The sequence below is a fragment of the Phyllopteryx taeniolatus genome, chromosome 6, assembly GCF_024500385.1.
Source record: "Phyllopteryx taeniolatus isolate TA_2022b chromosome 6, UOR_Ptae_1.2, whole genome shotgun sequence".
Lineage (NCBI taxonomy): Eukaryota > Metazoa > Chordata > Actinopteri > Syngnathiformes > Syngnathidae > Phyllopteryx > Phyllopteryx taeniolatus.
In genome coordinates this window covers 29,322,615-29,342,067 of record NC_084507.1, presented here as the reverse complement: position 1 = coordinate 29,342,067, position 19,453 = coordinate 29,322,615, and the positions used below count along the sequence as shown (strand labels likewise).

General features: G+C 40.8%; 1 protein-coding gene across 3 annotated transcripts in view; it reads left to right on the top strand.

Annotated features, from left to right (window-relative positions):
• The first annotated feature begins 973 nt into the window (after nucleotides 1-973).
• The window catches only part of lars2 (leucyl-tRNA synthetase 2, mitochondrial), a 33,424-nt gene continuing 14,944 nt past the window's right edge, over nucleotides 974-19,453 (top strand). For all 3 annotated transcript variants that reach the window (XR_009788813.1, XM_061775475.1, XM_061775474.1), the window contains exons 1-11: nucleotides 974-1,110; nucleotides 5,155-5,392; nucleotides 7,040-7,171; nucleotides 12,974-13,065; nucleotides 13,131-13,191; nucleotides 13,278-13,367; nucleotides 13,637-13,780; nucleotides 17,031-17,138; nucleotides 17,744-17,903; nucleotides 18,241-18,345; nucleotides 18,806-18,921. Coding sequence is in view for 2 of the 3 variants with exons in the window: in XM_061775475.1 (XP_061631459.1) it covers nucleotides 5,159-5,392; nucleotides 7,040-7,171; nucleotides 12,974-13,065; nucleotides 13,131-13,191; nucleotides 13,278-13,367; nucleotides 13,637-13,780; nucleotides 17,031-17,138; nucleotides 17,744-17,903; nucleotides 18,241-18,345; nucleotides 18,806-18,921 (1,242 nt within the window). In the remaining variant the exon portion in view is untranslated. The remainder of the gene's footprint in view (nucleotides 1,111-5,154; nucleotides 5,393-7,039; nucleotides 7,172-12,973; nucleotides 13,066-13,130; nucleotides 13,192-13,277; nucleotides 13,368-13,636; nucleotides 13,781-17,030; nucleotides 17,139-17,743; nucleotides 17,904-18,240; nucleotides 18,346-18,805; nucleotides 18,922-19,453) is intronic.

The window sequence follows — 19,453 nt, the reverse complement described above, 5'->3', positions numbered from 1 at the left end:
AGTCACAACGTATTCCTGCCATATTGACAAATGAGAAGTAAGAAACCGAAAGAAAAACATATTGTAGGTAACGTGGTTGTTGCTGTTGTTGGTATTTGTCATCCATCCATTTTCTGTTCAGGGTTACAGACAGTTGGCTGTGTGATATGTATGCGTTACCTTTGAGCTTTATTTGTTTTGCATTATTTCCTTGCATCACTTACTGGACCCCTACTTGTTTTTGACTGGCATTTCCTTTTTCCAAAGCCAGATATTGGATAATATTTCTGCAGGGAGAGCAGACACTGGAAGCCAATTTTTGTGTCTGAAAGTTTGAGCAACAGTGATAAGGGGGGCACCCTTTGGCGAACGTCTACATTTCCAGTAAACCTTACAGCTTTTTTCGGTGTGTGTGTGTGTGTGTGTGTGTGTGTGTTGCGCTTCAGGATTGGGGAATTCATGATCTATATCAATCATTATGTGAACAATTATTACAAAATAAATTACAACATGAAAAGACAAACCATAAAATGTAAAGAAATTCTATCTATCTATCTATCTATCTATCTATCTATCTATCTATCTATCTATCTATCTATCTATCTATCTATCTATCTATCTATCTATCTATCTATACAGAGCAATGTTTCATGATTAAAATTTTTTTTTGAAATATGTATAATTTTGATGATTATGGATTACAGCACACGAAAACCCCAAAATTCCCCATCTCTAGAAACCAGAAAATTACGTAACAAACAATCAAAAAACAATGGAAAGGATTTCTTATCTATAATTTAGGCATGAATTTTTCCTTTAAAAAGTATTTTCAAAAGTGTTTCATTAATATATACAATGTATAAGTACTGAATACATTTTAATTTAGTTCCATATTCTAATGTAATTTATTGAGATGTAATTTTTCTTAATGCTGTATCCAGCAGGCGTTTCAGGTTGCGTCATCATAGTCCGTCTCAATAAAGGTTTATTCAAAACAAGATGGCGGCGCTCATGGTGCATTCGTGCGCTGTGGGAACAGGTCACTGACAGCTTCATTAATGGCTGCACATCAGCTTTGCACGATGGAGTTTTTCATGATACAGCCAACGACGCGGACGTAAAAGAAGCAAGGTAACAAGCACTCTACTTCCTCTTGTTTACTTTTGTAAGCCGCAAGAAGGACACGAGTTCGACAAAATCAATATTAACTCTGAGGATAAAAAGACTAGACCAGCATTAACTAGCTGGTTAGTAGCTGAATAGTTGGTGTGACAGATTGGTTTTAATATTCGTTTAACAATATGTTTATTATGGTGGCTTGCACTGTTGTAGAACTGCACTGCATCAGAGTTGTTTCGAAGTCATAATATCAGATACAGCTACCTTAGCTCATTTCTGGCCAGGTTAATGAACAGTTTCTTCAGTAGTTTCGCCATTGGAAACCAGGCAGACCCTTAGGATATGGATGGGTCAAAACAAAACACTCATAATAGTTTAGTTAGTACGATGCACAAAGCACCCTCTTCTAGCATCTAACACTGCTTTCAATTGTGTATGTAGCCTAATACTGGTTTCAACCCTATTTTCAATTAATTTGCAGTAATTTTAGACTTTAAAGTTATTCTTTTATTTTCTTTCTTTCAACCCAGGCTCCTTTTTTTCCATTTTGTAAGTATCCATCCATTTTCTGAACCACTTATCCTCACTAGGGTCGTAGGTGGGCTGATGCCTATATCATCTTTTTTTTTTTATTTGAAGAAGGGTACAGTTAGTATACAGTTTTCAGTTCATATAATGTTAATTGTCAATCATGAATAAGTAAATAAAACAAGAATGCATAATATAAAACATTGGCATATCATCAACAAAACAGTGTATATAGGTTTGTAGTCGCTTTTTTTTTTGTTTTTTTTGTTTTGTTTTTAAGCCGATGGTTTAGCCCAATAATCACCATAGAAACACAGTCAGTCTCTCACGCTGCCTTGGCTGCTGACATGCTGCCGTGATTCTTGAAGGACACGTTCCCACAAGCCGGTTAGCACAGACATTGCGCATGTGAAATTGTCACACAGTTTAGTTTGTTAATCTGTTAGGCTGCTCTGCTTATCAAATTTAAATGTATTTTTTGCCAACTATCTTTTAATCAATTTTGTTTTTGTTTTTTTGTAACTTTTATTGTAGGTGGGTGTCACTTTCCCCAAATGCTTTTATCTCCTTTACATCAGTACTCCAGTAATCATGTATTTTAACAGAACTGAGCTTTCTATAGAATTCTGCGCGACTTCAAAATATTATGGACTTCATTCACATTTTCATGTCCGCTTGTGGAGATTGTAGATATCCCACTGTGTCAGTGTGGCGTTAATGCTCTGCACTGCTCACAATAGCAGACACTGAAGGAAGTCCCAGGTTACCATAAAAACCTTTTCTACTATTAGGGATGGTCTTAATAATCCCTTACGGAGGTAACTGATCAAAAAGATAGCGCACCACTCGACTGCAACCAGCCAACGTGCTGTTGATTCAGTCTCTACTATTTTGCTGTCTAAAGAATGACAACATAGCATCAGCTATGGGATGCTGATCCGCATCCATACAAACCTCCCTTATGGCACAACTCCTTACAGAATTTTCCTGTCTACTTAATGCATTGTAGGGCTGGGAGATCTGGCCTTAAAGGATACATTTTGCCTTAGTCTTTTGCTTTACCTTATCAGTGTGTCTCATAGGATATTGGAAAGAATGGAGCTGAAAATATGGACTGTGAAATCACAGAGAGAGCTGCCACACACTGTTACTCTGTTCTTGATAATGCACTTCAGTCGTGCGCATGTGAGTAAAAATGTAAAGCTTTCCAACTGAATCGATCATGTTGGAAAGCTTGATCACTAAAGCATCTACCTAGCCTTAGCTTTGGCCTTAACCTTAGTTGTAGCTTTCTAAATCTAATCTTTTAGTCTCTTAGTGTTCCGTTGACATTTTCAACAGGACTTCACACGTACTTCCGGGTGACAGAAGACGGAGTTTCTGTTATTTGGCAGAGCGATTAAGAAAACAATTGGCTTAAATGATGATTTTTAGCCCTCTTCTCTACCACCGTAGTTTGATTGTGTGACTTGTCAGTCAAGAAGAAGTTGTTACGTGAGGTAAGCTTCTTAGAAGGGAGACAGACCGCTGGTCGTGATTTCCATTTAACAGGCAAGTCAATTCAAAAATAGATGTGATGGAAATTCAGACGTAGAAAGCATCATTTAGGGACTGCCTAATGAATTGACTTTTCTGTTGCTCGGATTAATACAACCCCAATTCCAATGAAGTTGGGATGTTGTGTTAAACATAAATAAAAAAAGAATACAATGATTTGCAAATCATGTTCAACCTATATTTAATTGAATACACAACAAATTCAAGATATTTAATGTTCAAATAATCATGAACTTAGAATTTTATGGCTGCAACACGTTCCAGGGTCATATTTACCACTGTGTTACATCACCTTTTCTTGTAACAACATTCAATAAACATTTGGGAACTGAGGACACTAATTGTTGAAGCTTTGTTGGTGGAATTATTTCCCATTCTTGCTTGATGTACAGCTACAGCTGTTCAACAGTCCGGGGTCTCCGTTGTCGTATTTTACGCTTCATAATGCGCCACACGTTTTCAATGGGAGACAGGTCTGGACTGCAGGCAGGCCAGTCTAGTACACGCACTCTTTTACTACGAAGCCACGCTGTTGTAACACGTGCTGAAATAACCAGGGGCGTCCATGAAAAAGACATTGCTTGGATGGCAGCATATGTTTCTCCAAAACCTGTATGTACCTTTTTCAGCATTAATGGTAATTAATTAATACCATCAGAGATGCTGGCTTTTGAACTTTGCATCCATAACAGTTCGAATGGTTCTTTTCCTCTCTAGCCCGGAGGACACGACGGTCACAATTTCCAAAAACAATTTGAAATGTGGACTCGTCGGACCACAGAACACTTTTCCACTTTGCATCAGTCCATCTTAGATGAGCTCGGGCCCAGAGAAGCCAGCGGCGTTTCTGGGTGTTGTTGATAAATGGCTTTTGCTTTGCATAGTAGAGTTTCAAGTTGCACTTACGGATGTAGCGCTGAACTGTATTTACTGACATTGATTTTCTGACGTGCTCCTGAGTCCATGTGGGGATATCCTTTACACATTGATGTCGGTGTTTGATGCTGTGCCGCCTGACGGCTCAAAGGTCACGGGCATTCAATGTTCTTTTTTCGGCCTTGCTGCTTACATGCAGTGATTTCTCCAGATTCTCTGAACCTTTTGATGATATTATGGACCGTAGATGCAGAAATCCCTAAATTCCTTGTAATTGTACGTTGAGGAACATTGTCCTTAAACTGTTCGACTATTTTCACACGCACTTGTTCACAAAGAGGTGAACCTCACCCCATCTTTGCTTGTGAATGATGGAGCAATTCAGGGAGGCTCCTTTTATACCCACCTGGCACCCACCTGGTCCCAATTAGCCTGTTCACCTGTGGGATGTTCCAAACAGGTGTTTGATGAGTATTCTTCAACTTTCTCAGTCTTTTTTGCCACCTGTCCCAGCTTTTTGGGAACGTGTTGCAGCCATAAAAATTCCAAGTTAATGATTATTTGGGAAAAGCAATCAAGTTTATCAGTTTGAACATTATATATCTTGTCTTTGTAGTGTATTCAATTAAATATAGGTTGAACATGATTTGCAAATCATTGTATTCTGTTTTTATTTGTTTAACACAACGTCCCGACTTCATTGGAATTGGGGTTGTACTAAAATGAATCACACGCTGTAGTCTACTAGCAGACTAGTCATTATGTTGAGTTAAATTACCCAAAGACAACCCAACCAAACATTTTACCTGTGAGAAAATTCCTTTCCACATACTCAATGATGGGGATTAGGTTCCCAGTCTGTCCCTTTTAAAGTAGCTACTGCACCACTACCTCAAACCCAAAAAGTTTTTGCCATCGTTTTCAGTTCAGCGGTTGTTACTCTCATTCTGCCAACCACACTGGCACCTATTGTTTAGATACATTATGAAAAGATATATCATGTTAAGTTCATTAAGTTAATCAGAAACTGTCCATTTGACACGACAGCTGTCATTCCTACCAATTTACAGCGTCCATCTCTGTTTTCTGTGACAGAATCATGAAGGTGTTGATGAGACGGATGGTTCTGTATCCTCAGAGTGTTGTCCGTTCAGGCGCACTCGGGACCGCTCTCCTTAACCTTGTCCACCGCCAGCAGTCGCCCGCTATCCGCACCCTGTTCAGTGAGACCGGCGTGTGGGAGAAGGACTATCGGACAGAGACCCGATGCAGAGTGGAGCAATGGTGGCACCCGCGGATCATGGCGCAGTGGCGCAAGGACTCACTGGACAAGGTACACCCCCTCATAGAAGAGTGTGCTCATGCACATTCTGACATGTAAAGTGGGGTTGGGCAAATAATCGATTTGATCAATTTTTTTTTTGGTCTGCTTCTGTAATTCAGTGTGTCCCTGCTGATGTGCACTGTGACTTTTCCAGCTTCTCTAGTAGCTAGTTTTCTAAAAAGGGACCACAAACTTGAAATCCTGCTAAGAAACATGAATAATTTTTAGTGTTTCGTGTATGTCAAGAAAGGAGCCTAGTAGTAGAACGCAATTGCGCTGAACATCGCCAAAGATGGTGCCCATTTTATACGTTCCAAAAGCAGTGATTAATCGACATGTTGAAAACGTTTGACTCGAGGTATGCGCTTCCAAGCTGCAAATTTTCCGAGACCGCCTGCCTCACCTGAGTAATGCTACATGAGAAAAGACTGAGAAAGCTCTAACTCTTCGACAACAGACTTATGGGACAGCCAACTGATGCAGTTTGACAGCTCATTTTACAATGTTAAGTTGTTGAATATTTTAAAAAGTTCATTCATCAAGGATCATTTTTACACAAGTGTTTTGAGAAAAAATACTTTTTACGTTATCTGTAAACATAAATAAATAAATCATTTTTGTGAAAATTGATGCAAGCTAATGCTCAGTGCATAAAAAACAACAACAAGAGAAACCCAAGAACAAAACCTGTTTTAAATAATGTCGTTTTTTTGTCTATAAGCGAAGTGGAAAAATAGATTAAGATCGGAAAACGGATTTAAAATAAATAAACAAATACAACTAAAAAATGTTGCTGTATTCAGTGATCAATGCTGTAATAGTCATCAATGTAAGTGATGCTTGGTCAATACGAGTACAAAATGATCAGTCTAATGACTGTGCAAGCGACTTGTTACCAGTTCCATGGTTATGTGTAGAAATCGTCAATGCTAAAGCCCTCAAAAGTGAACTTTAAAAAAATAAAAATTAAATTAAATGCAGCAAATGTAGTTGTACCCTGAAGAAAATGCATACATTCTAAAATATGTTCATGGAGTAACAAAGTATATTAATTACAACATTTTTCTGGGGTCGATTCGTAGTCTGCTTTCCCTCTGCAAGAATGGCAAAACCCCAAAATCAAGCCTATACATTTCAATGTCGTGAAAGGTTTTCTTTAAATTACTTGATTGAGCGATAATTAGTCTTCCTCCCAAATGCTGCTCCACTATTACCCGTAGTCTCTGGCTGATTGTACATCCTAGTCTGATGGTGTGGCTGACAGTGATGAAGTGCGCTCATGACAGCTCTTGTCCTAATTAATTTATTGAAAAATTCATGGCTCAGGTTTCCTGTAATCATGTATAGCTCGATCTAACTGGCATTTACTTGGTTGCCATGGTAACAGTGTTGTGACTGAAAACCATCCATTCAACAGTGCAACAGCTCAGACTCTCTTCTGAGCCTCATACAGAAATACACAAGTCATTGCTCTTTCTGTGCATGTGATGGGTTATTGTTCTTTATCTCACCTCCACGTTTATGCAACCGCCTTGAAAGAAAATTAATTCCAAAGCCAGAATTGTATTTTCTAGGATTTACAACAGGCTCAAAATCAAGTTTTATGATCTCACCTTCCTACAATATTCATGACTCTGACCGCCTTTTTCATTCCAGGATCAGAACCGGCAAAAGTTCTATGTTCTCTCCATGTTCCCATACCCATCTGGACGACTGCACATGGGCCATGTGCGCGTCTACACGATTAGCGACGTCATTGGCCACTTTCAGAGAATGAGAGGTTATCAGGTTTGTGAGCCGTTTTCGTTGTGTCCTAACGATGACCATGTAAATAATAAATGCAGCGCTTGAATGTGTTTTGTTGGTCACAATTGACATTTTCCACATTATTAAAAACAATTGGAAATATGAGACCTGTTCTTATTCACACACTCATATACATTTGTTCACAAGAACACATAGTTTGTCATCACTACTTTTTTTGGTACTCAAACGTTTTGCACATAATCTGGTGTTCCACGATAATTACTGGTATTTACACACAGTGGATAGCAAAAGTCTACACACCCCTCTTCATAATCCACGTTTTTGTGATTTTTAACTTTAGACCAAGATAAATAATTTCAAAAAAATGTTCCACCATTAATGTGACTTTTAACCTGTGAAACAAAAAATACAATTAAATATTTTCAAAAGGGGAATTAAAAATAAACAACTGAGATAATGGTTGCCCAGGTGTGCACACCCTCTTATAACTTCAGATGTGGCTTTGTTCAGAATTAACCAGTCATCTTAGTTGTTTATTTTTACTTCCCCTCTCAAAAAGATTTCCTTTTTTCCCCCCAATTGAGTTGTACAGGTTATGGGTGACATTAATGATGGAAAAAGTTTTGAAAAGATTTATCTTGGTGTCTTTTTTTTTCATATCACAAAAACCTGGGGTGTGTGTAGCCTTTATATCCACTCTACTATCAGGCGCTACATAACACATAATTACTTTTGTTCTGATTTGCGACTAAAAGTGACGCTTGTAATCGGGCTGTTTGGCGATATGTCAACTTGGCTGATCGTCTTTTCAGTAAGACCTATCATGTTGTAGGAAAGGTAAAAGTAAAATCCATACTCTTGATCCTGAGCACCCTGCCGGGTTATTGACTTCATTCAGCACAGCAGTCAATAACTATACACTTGTTTGCATCCACTAAACTGTAGGCGTTGATGAAAGCGTCACTGCATCCCCTGACATCTTGATGACAACCTTTGTTCAGTCCTCCGCCAAACACCATATCCCCGGTTTGCCTCACATGGTGCATAACCAGCCCTTTGGATGTCTTTCCCTGATGGATTTTGGATTATGTGCTGTACAAAAAAACAAAACAAAAAAACTCTGGCTTTCCCCTAAAGAGAGAGTGGGTTTCACATGACTGGCAAGTACCTCCTGCACACAAGCCTACGTTCTCTCAGCATCTGTCGGAAAAGTGAACCTGATTCTGCTCTATGCACACACTGTCTACCCACGGTTAATTAATGAAGGTACACGCAGTAGATGGTCACGCACCGTTGCTATTTTCAGCTTGGGGGGGGAGCAGTTCCTGTGTGCGCTACGTGTCGACTATTTTTCACTCAGGAGAAATGTCTGCTCTTCTTCAGGAGTCTCATAATTAACAAACCTCTAATGACAAGAAGTCCAAATGGAACAAATTGACTCACCTGAAGGGTAGCAACAAGTGGTACAAAAGTAAAAGTGTCTGGCTATCAAGTGCATGTGGAGGCACAATTCAAACAAATAAGTATTAGAGTTGTGCAATACGTTTGTAGCCTTACTCTTAGCATAAAAGCAATTTAATATATGGTTATTCTGTACAATAGGCTGCTGTCCTTTTTAAATTAAAACAAAGGCTGAAGAAAGAGAGAGTAATCTTTTACATGCAACCATCATGATTATTGTATTTTTTTGTAGCTATTTTCCCACCAGGGCTGCTTTTTGTGTTACCAAAGAGTGAACTTTTTCATTGTAGTGATAAAAAAGGGTTTTTAGGAAGGATGGTTAGTGTGTTGGCACGCAGATCAGTGATTCCCAAACATTGAGTCACAGACTGGACCTGGCTTGGTGTAAAATAAGGTGGCCAAACACCTTGAGCACTTTTTAATATGGTGATTTTATTTATGAAGAAAAAAAACTATTCCAAGCTAGCTGGCCCTGTTTGGAAAAGGTAATTGCCCTCCATGTTAAATCATGAATTAGCTGTGGCTAATCACATTTTTTGGAAAACTGAGTTAATTTCACTGACCACACCCAAGCCTGATTCTCTCCAGACCTGTTCAATAATGAACAGCATCTAAAGAAATGTTCAGAAAAAGACCATCATACCAAGATTCAAACATGGTGGTGGTAGTCTGATGGTCTGGGGCTAATTTGCCACTTCAGGACCTGGATGACTTGCTGTGATTGGTGGAACTATGAATTTTTCTCTTTACCAAAAAATCCTGAAGGAGAATGTTCAGCCATCAGTTTGTGACCTCAAGTTGAAAGACTCCTTGCCCGTTTCAGAAAACACTTGATTTGTTGCTGCTGAGGATGGCCCAACCAGTTATTAGGCAATTACTTTTTCACACGCTAGCTAGCTTTGAATGTTTTTTCTCCCTTTTAATAATGACTGTAAAATCCACAATTAAAAACTGCATCTTATGTTTACGTCGGTTATCTTTGTCTATTTATTGGGCTTTACACGATCAGGATTTTTGTGGCCGATCAGCAAGTCTAAAAAAATAAAAAATAAATAAATAACCGATCCGATCACAAGATGGAGCAATGTGTCTATTTATGACTTGTTCATTTATTGTATATAATATATATATATATATATGCACAACAAGACACGTGACAAGGCTAAAAATAAACTAGCTTTTGGTTTCATACACATAGAAGACGCAGAGTTAAATGACTTGTGCGGAGCTGATCGATGACATCATTGATCGGATCGGCGACCTATGACATGAAAGCCGATCCGCATAAAATGCTAAATATCGGCCGATACCGATGACACCGGTCAGATCGGCGTAAAGTCTAATATTTATCAACAAAGATCTTAAACATTAAAGTGTGGAAACTGCAAAAAAAAAATAATAATTTGAGAAGGTAGGTAGAAAGTTTTTTTTCCACAGAATTGTACTAAATGCAGTACGACTTGCCTGCAAATTCATAAAATCATGCACTTCTCTCTTTTCTTACGGCGGAAGTAAAGAGTCAGATATCTTTATCAGACTGACACCAAATTGCTCCACGCTACAGTCGGCTGATTTTGTCATTAAAACAACCTTCCCCACCCGTCCATCTCTCCACTGCCTCTTGTCAGTGTAGTGTCTCCATGATGGAGGATTAGGAATGCACCTGTGAAAAGTGGGACAGGTCTTCTTGAATTTAGCAGAAATGGGAATAAGCAACACTCAAGCTCTTAATGGTGAAAAGATCATTTTCCACTGCCAATCTTAGAACTTTGAGCTCACAAGGCAACCTCTCCATTAGAGCGGCCAATGGTTTCATGTTAACAGAGTTCACCACTGAATAAACAGCACCACCCTAATGAGGAGATTTTATTTTATTTGTCCACCCCCCGCCCCTGCATTATTTGCACAGGCTGTCTTTGGCTTGCCTCTGGATCAGTCCACTTGTCTTCCTCCCGAGAAGCCACACTGGTTCGCAGCGCTTAGCTCGCTTAGCCTAATACGATATAGTACGTAGTTTTAAAAAAAGAATGCCAATGGAGTTACCAAGGATACCAGCTTGTCTGAAACATCAGACCTGTTAAAGTCTGTGCAGCAATCCTCTCCGGTCCTCGACTCAATGCCCGTCTGCTTCTCTTTACTCATGCCTTCCACTCCTGTGCTTTCATTTCATTTGGCTCTCAGTGAGCAGAAAACCACCCCCGAGGAGCTAAAGGGAAAAGGAGTTGGGATGCACAGTGATGGGAGGGCAGTAGTACCACGTAGGAAAAAAGATCAGAATGTTTGCATGAAATTTGCATCGATTCCATGCAACCATGAATGACTTGATGCTATTTAAAGCACTCTTATTCTAATCTTCTATTCTGTTGCAACTCACCTTCCACCTGCTCTTCATTTATGTAACAGCTGCATAGAAATCACAGTCAGCGTGTACTAACTGAACTGTGTGATGGAGTGGAGATCAGCAAGGGACTTCGCATTATCATGTAGACTCTGTCAGGTTCCATTACTATTTGAAGGACATAAAAGAGCATGAAATATTGTTTCGCTGGCGCAATCACCAAATCCATTCACACACTATTACACTCATTTAACTTTATATGGCAACACTATTTTATGCTTTGCACTATTCAGTTACGGTAGTTCGTTTCTCTCTTGATTATATTTTATTCGAAATCAAGAATATAATCCGTTTGCTGTTCTGTATAATAAGCAACCACAAAGCGAAACATTGACATTGATGTTACCGTGTTCAGAATTATCCAATTGAATTCAAGAGCATGTTAAATGGGAGTCAGCACACACCTGTCTCCATTTAAAGTGCCTCTGATTAACCCCAAATAGATTTAAGGTGTTCTAGTCGACATTTCCTGAAATGTTCTTTGTCAGAAGCATGAAGTTTTTGTGCTAACACTGGCTGGTATTTGGGATTTTTCATTATTCCATCCACCCTGAATAAGGCCCCAGTTCCAGATGAGGGAGGGAACAGCCCCAAAGATTGATGCTGCCCCCCACCATGATTCACTTTAGGTATGGTGTTCTTTTGGTGATTGTCAGCGTTGTGTTTTCGCCAAACATGCATTTTATAATTATGGCCACAAAGTACAGCCTTGATGTCATGGTCAATATCAACACATTTTCTTGCATGCGTTTTGGAGATTTCATGTTTGTATTTGCAAATGGTAGTCAGGCTTGGATGTTTTTCTAAGAAGGCTTTCGTCTTTCGTCGCCCCCCCCCCCAACTCTATAGCTCAGACACATGAAGAAGATGGGAGATTTTTGTCACAGGTACTAAACAGCAAGTACCTGCCAGAAATTTCTGCAGCTCCTTCAGTGTTGCTGTAGGCCTCCTGGCAGCCTCCCTGACCAGTTTTCATCAGTTTTGGAGGGACATCCAGTCCTTGGTAATGTCACTGTGTCCCATGGCAGATTTAATGCCTTGGAAATTCCTTTTTACCCTTCTACTGACTGCTACTTTTGAACAATGAGCTCTCCCTCGTGCTGTGAAAAGTCGCCTGCGGCTTGTGCTGTAAAATGTGACTACAAAAATATCAGGAAAAGCTTGTAATAGTAGAACATCTGAACTTTATTTGGAGTTAATCAGAGGCACTTTAAATGGTGTCAGGTGTGTGCCGACTCCCGTTTAACATTCATATAAATGTGATTGGTTAATTATGAACAATTGTACCATTTGTTATTATAAAAAGATGAATTGTATTTTTTTTTTCAATTGTACAGTTTATACAAAGCGAAATAATAGGAAGGTGAATTATTCTGTATGTGAAAGTGACGACATGTCTGCCAATTTTTTGTTTGTCGCAAGAATGATATTAAGTCACATTTTTTAAATTGTCACTGGCAGGGAGGTATTAATTTAACGAAAGTTAATTATTGAGGTTGTAATTTGCTGTGGTGTACATCACATTTCAGCTGTGAGCTAATTTGACTCTCATGAGGTAACCAAAATATTAGAAACCCTTTTCAGTACCATATAGAGTCCAAGTCTGCACCACTGTCTGAAGTCAACATCAAATATTGATGATTGATTGAAGAACCTGAATTGGGCCTAAAATGTCAGCATTATGCGTTTCTAGTGTTTCCTTTGTGTTGTTGCTACATGTTGTTTGAAAACTTCTGTAATTTCACCTTAGTATTTCTTAATAGTACATTTTAATCAATCCTTGTAAACAATCACAAAAGATAGTCTTTTGGGTACAAATAAGATGCTAGCATCTTTCAATTGCTTTGCCAAGAATAGTTTGTCCAGCAACTTGTGTTTGGACAAAGTAAGTTTATATCGTAACTTGTTGGCGACCTGTTGCTCAGTGTGCTAATATACGGTATGTATTTTTACTTTATCTCCAGGTATTAAACCCAATGGGCTGGGACGCTTTCGGGCTTCCAGCCGAGAATGCGGCTATTGAGAGACGTCTTGATCCAGAAGATTGGACTAAAAGGTACCAAAGGCTCGTTTGTGCTTCAATAGCTTAAACCTTCTGACTGTCTTCTCTTTTTTCCACAGGAACATCAAGTCTATGAAGGACCAGCTAGACAGCCTTGGGCTTTGCTTTAACTGGGATCGGGTCTGTAGGAACAAGACCTGCACAACAGTCAAACCGTGTTTTTCCTCATTCTTATTGTTAACCTGACCACCATGTTTCCTTGACAGGAGGTGACCACTTGCCTTCCTGACTACTACAAGTGGACACAGTATCTCTTTGTTAAGCTCTTCAAAGCAGGGCTGGCTTATCAGAAAGAGGTAGGACTAGACTTTCCATCCAAGTACTTACTCTCGGTTTCTTTTGGAAGGATTATGATTGCTTTATTTGGTCTTTCATAGTGACAGAGATGATTGTGGGTCTTCTATAGAAAGCCTTTGATAATGTGTAATGAAGTGTGACAACCTTTAAATAAGCTTACGGTCTGTCTCTTTCAATTGACTGCTTTCATTCTTCATGAACAAATGTGCTTGTGTGTGTGCACGTGCGTGCATGTGTGTGTGTGTGTGTCTGTGTGTGCGTAATTCAGGCCGTGGTGAACTGGGACCCCGTTGATCAGACAGTACTAGCTGATGAGCAGGTGGATGAAAATGGTCGCTCCTGGAGGTCTGGTGCACTGGTGGAGCAGAAGTTGCTCACTCAGTGGTTCATCAAGACCACACATTACGGCAAGGTACAGTTGTGTGATTTCTGCGTGTGGATCTTTCAAAGTCGCATGCTAATGATCGGCCCTCAACTTCACGAGGGTCAAAATGAGCTGCCTCCTCTGATAATAACTGTGACAGTACCGCGTCTGTTGTTGTACTATCGATCCCCTGGAGGTCATCATTACTAAAGAATGAACATGCCTGGTAGGAATAATTTTTTACATTAGGCATTTAGCCAAATGTGCTTGAATTCATGCAATTTGTTTTGAAACTTTGTTACCTTGTTAGCATTGTCAATCAAAGAATTAATTATAAACTAAAGTTTGTCCTTTCTTATAGGGAATTTTTTTTTGGGTGATTGATGTTTGAGTAGGTGTTAAGGTACAACTAGCAATCATCATATCACACTTTGCATCGTCACTTCCCTAGCAGCGTTGTATGAGCATGAAAAGGGCGAGGGAGTGTTTTTTTTCTTCTTTTTAAGCTGCCAATGTGGTTCTTTGTATTCTGATGACTTTTTATTGAAAATTTCAGTCGGGCAGAACAAAGTTTTAAAGGGGAGTGACAGTGAAAAGGTAACTAAATAATATAGGAAGAGCAGACAACAAAAGAAAGGACATTAGTTGTAAGAAAGATGAGCAAAGTAAATCATTGTCTAGTACAATGACACATTAGATTCGAGTGTTGGTATGGGGCGGTAGTGCTACACCCTGTGAAGGAAAGACAGGACAATAGAGGACAGGACTGGACAGGAGGGGAAGCAGGCAGGACAGAGATGGTGGACCCGGCTGTACAACTGAAGTGTGGTGGGAGTGGTTGTGTAAATTCTAAACATCTTTAGAAATGGAGTGCAAGTGAGGGGATACCCAGGAAGTTCGCATAGTTATGAATTATGTATCGCAATGAACGAGTGGCACGGCACGGTACCTGACTGGTTAGCACATCTGCCTCACAGTTCTGAGGACCGGGGTTAAAATCCCGGCCCCACCTTTGTGGCGTTTGCATGTTCTCCCCCTGCCTGCCTGGGTTTTCTCTGGGCACTCCGGTTTCCTCCCACATCTCAAAAACATGCATGGTAGGTTGATTGAGGACTCTAAATTGCCCGTAGGTGTGAATGTGTGCTCAAATGGTTGTTTGTTTCTATGTGCCCTGCGATTGGCTGGCGACCAGTTCAGGGTGTTCCCCGCCTCCTGCCCAAAGATTGCTGGGATACGCTCCAGCACGCCCGCGACCCTAGTGAGGATAAGCAGAACGGAGGATGAATGAATGAGTGGCCCCACACCAAGGTAATAAGTCCCAGAAGTGAGTATCTGCAGACACATGCAAGTGAATTGACATGCACAGTAACCTTCAGAAGTGACCTGTAATTCCTGCGCCTGCACCGTGGGGGCTGAGGACCCGACCCCACCGAGCCGAGAGGTCTTTCACAGTCAGGCCCAGGAGATACCCGAGAGCGGCCCGGTGGATGGGGCATCACCCACTCCGAGGGACCCAGAGTGGTCCACCGGCCCCAACGAGGCGCTCAAATCCGCCCCCCTCACACACCCCGCCCGAAGAAGCAGGGCCGAGGGGCGACAGGGGGCCCCCACTATCCCATCCAAAGCTGTCCGCAGTTGACATTGGTTGCCAGTTCACCCAGCACCCACGGAACATGGCCGAATCCCATGGAACATGAGCAAATCCACCACCAACGCATGCCGGGAGGCCCTTCCACTTATCCAGCCGCCCTCCCCCCTGTGAGGCAGTTTTGTTCATGACAACAACAAAAAAAAAACATACACAAATGAATAATGCTAGCACTGAGCATGCATGATTTGGAGACTCTAATTTGCCCGTAGCTGTGAATGTGAGTACGAATGGTTGTTTGTATGTATGTGCCCTGCGATTGGCTGGCAACCAGTTCAGGGTGTACCCCGCCTCCTGCCCGATGATAGCTGGGATAGGCTCCAGCATGCCCGCGAGCCTAGTGAGGACAAGCGGCTCAGAAAATGGATGGATGGATGATTGGTAAGTGACAGGCAATGTGCGTTTCACACTTGCGTTAAAGGCAGATAGGGTTCGGGTTAGTACACACAGTTCTCCCAACTAACATTAAAGAACATGTAATCATCCAAGGCTTTGTGAAAAACGTTTGGCCATTAACGGGTCCATTGAAAGCAATCATGAATCATTTCCATATTCAAGTCTTGCATGTTTCCTGGCGACGAGGCTGAAGTCGCCCATGCTGGTCCATGTCAGAGGTATGAGTGGAGGTGGGAGCAGCCTACTGTGACAATGTGTTCACGCATTTCTAATTTTCACTGACAAAATGGAGATGTGGGAAGGGAAGGAAGAGGAAGGTGTTTAGAAATAGAAGTGAGAGAGGCAGATGGAGAGGCGGGAGGGCCTTTGCAAAATGGAGCTTGCCGAACGTGCCTGTGATTTCCTGTGCGCCCATTTCACCCACTTGCCTGTTCATGATGTCTGTTAGACAACATTCATTTCAGATCATATTTATGCTGCGCTCTACCTCATGCCGAAGTGTGACTCGTAACTGGTTTTTTTCCAAGATGATTTCAGATGACGACAATCGTTACGAAGATTGATTTTCACATGCACTGTATAATTTCAAAACGTCGTAATGACACTTGTTGCTGGCCCTGCTCTTTCACCTACAATTCAATGAATGAGGAGTCATGCTATTGCTATAGTGCACATCTACACAGCTTTGCTTTGGTTAGTTCTATATGCTGCTGGTCTTGAAGCTTTGATTTGTTGCCATGGAGACAGCCCTTGCCCATCACATTAGTGTGGCAAACAAATGTTTTTCTTCGGCTTCTCTTTCCAGACGATGATATAATTTCCGGATTTAGTTTTTGTTCTGCTGTCATGAAAGTGATGACTTTAGCCATTGTGTGTGTTTTCATATTTTAATGTGGTTGTGGAAATGAATGCTGACTGGCACAGTTCAAGTGCTTGTGGGTAATAGATTGTGACAGTCTGAAAGGAAAATAGAGAGGTATAACAACATAAGCCTTTACCCAGCTGTGACATTTTGACTTCAGCCTGGTTGATATGCATAGCTTCTTTTTTTATTTTTTTTTATTTTTTTATCATGCGGAATAACTGTGTGACAGTTTGTATTTTACAGGCAGGTCAGAAAAAAAATATAAAGCAAAACAAGGTTGAGCTTTTTAAAGTTTAACAGTGATTTTGTGCACAAATCTTTCTTGAGCATTTTCAATTCAGTAAAGTCTAATTAAGTCTCATGCATTTTTGTTGTTTCTTCCACTCCAGCCTCTTCTGGACGCCTTGTCCGACCTTCCAGAGTGGTACGGGGTTAAAGCCATGCAGGCAAATTGGATTGGAGAGTGCACTGGCTGCTATTTTGATTTCAAACTCAAGGTGGGTCTCTGCTTGTTATTTATTCATTCATCATTCTTGCTTTCTTTGGAACTATTGACCTTTCTCTAAGCACTTCTCTGTGCTTGTTCTCTTCAGCCATGGGGTTTCATCTCCTTTCTCTCCTATCTGCTACTTGGTTTTTTTTTCCGATTATGTGATGCCCCTCTGTGTCGTTTTTCTATCGAGACTCAGAAAGTATTGAAACCGTGTGTTAATACCAAATGTTCAGTCAACAGGCTTGGAGCTGCAGTTTGAACAATAAGATTAGTTGATTGAATTCGTTCTCCACGTGAATGTCTCTTCAGATTGGGCAGATTTTCAAAAGTCTGCCTTTGTGAATGCTTATGAACCCTTTTTATTTTTATTTTCAGAGCTTAAAAGGTTGGTGTTAAATTTAATTGCATGGTTAGACTCTAAATTGTCCGTGAGTGTGAATGGTTGTTCGTTTAGAAGTGCCCTGCAATTGGCTCGCAACCAGCCCAGGGAGTCATCCGTGGTAGGCTCAAGCACACCTGCAACCTTAATGAGGATACGCTGTATAGAAAATAGATGGATGTTTCCACGTTGACTCAAAAGCTCCGTAATGGTGGTCTCTCATGACCCAGGTGAGTGGGGAGGAGACAGAGGAGATTCTATCGGCGTACAGCTCCTCCCCAGAGGCAGTGTTTGGTGCGGCGTACCTGGCCATCCTGCCCTCCCACAGACTGCTGCATGGGAGCAGCTCAGTCCGCTCTGTGCTGGAGAAAGCCTGCCAGCCAGGCAGAGGTGAGCATCAATCTGAATAGTACCTAACCGTTTTGGTTTTTGGCTTATGTAAAAGTGGTATTTTTAACTCTTATTAGAATGGCCCTGGGCAGTTGGCACATTGTTCTCTTGCATCTGGTGGGCTAAAACAACATAACTTTTAGCCAAAATCAATGCAATAATTGGACAGAATGTGATTTATGTATAGAGCTGAAGAAGAAAAAAAATCATTTGTTTTAAACCTGTAGGTGTATGATGGTTGGGAATCCCTCAAGATAATCTTTTGCTTGAAAGTGTTAATTAGCTGTCAGGGGAGGCAGCGATGTTGTGTTCTCACCACCTGCCCTCTGATTTGCAGACTCCCAGACAGAAGTCACAGCTGTCAACCTGTTCACCGGCCACGAGGTTCCTCTGGTCATATCTCACCAGGAGGCATTTGATGGCTATCTGGACACTGTGGTTGGTAAGTTCGCTGTGTGATTTTTCATTAACCTAGAATCTGTATTTTGTTAATATTAATTTCTGTATGTTAGAGCTGGTACTATGGTTGGATAACACACACAAAAACGCATCAATTATTATATAATATTGTTTTCCTTAGTAAATCTTGTCAAAACATCAAATACAGCCTTAGTTTGCCGTTCAAAAATAACATTTCCCGACATTGAAAAACTGCAAGTCTGCCATGCAATATTGTGGGTCTCATATGAGTCCATGAAACTGCGGCTTGTTTGTCTCGCAATGAGTGGCGAGGGACTCCAAGGAATTTCCAACAATTAGTCCTATCACAGTAAAGCTGAACTTTAAACGCAGGGAGGCTTGTCCGGCATTCTCAAAAGAACTGTACTGCATGTTTGTCTTAGTGTAAATATGCATTTGTGTTGTCTTTTGTGTCACGTTCACGCTGCACCTGTGTCTACCAGGCACACCTGACTGCAGTGAGGAGCATTGGTCTGTGGCCAAAACGCTGAATTTAACGTGGACCAATGTTCTGAAGAGCCATGAAGATGGGACACAAATTGTCATTAATTCTGATGAGGTGATGACAACCACAGCAATGATATTTACATTTCCTAGGTATATCTGACATGCACATGTATCTGTATGCTTCACTCACAATGCTAATAATGACATTTGTGATCAATAAATCTCGAACATGTTTACCATTTACGATTGTAGAGGGAATAATCGCTCTCATCACACCCCACACCACAGGATAATTGATCAAGATAATCTTTTAGCGACATCGAGCAACGCAGGCCTTAACTGACTTTGATCAGAAGGGGGGAATCGTGCTCAAAATTGCTACGATTTTCGGTATGTTAACACTCATCTGTGCTTCCAACAACATTCTAGCTCTGCTTAGCTTTTGGGTTTGATGTGATAGTGTTTCTGTGTAGTCCGCTCGTCTCTTGTGAGGAAAGACAATGGCAGAATGTTGCCCAGCGTAGCTGCTATGTCATTGGTGGAGAAACTGTGGGAGCGATATTAATTTTTGATTGTGATGTCACAATCGGGCCAAAATATGACCGGCTCACTTACAGACGCATTGGCAGCTCACAAAAAATGTA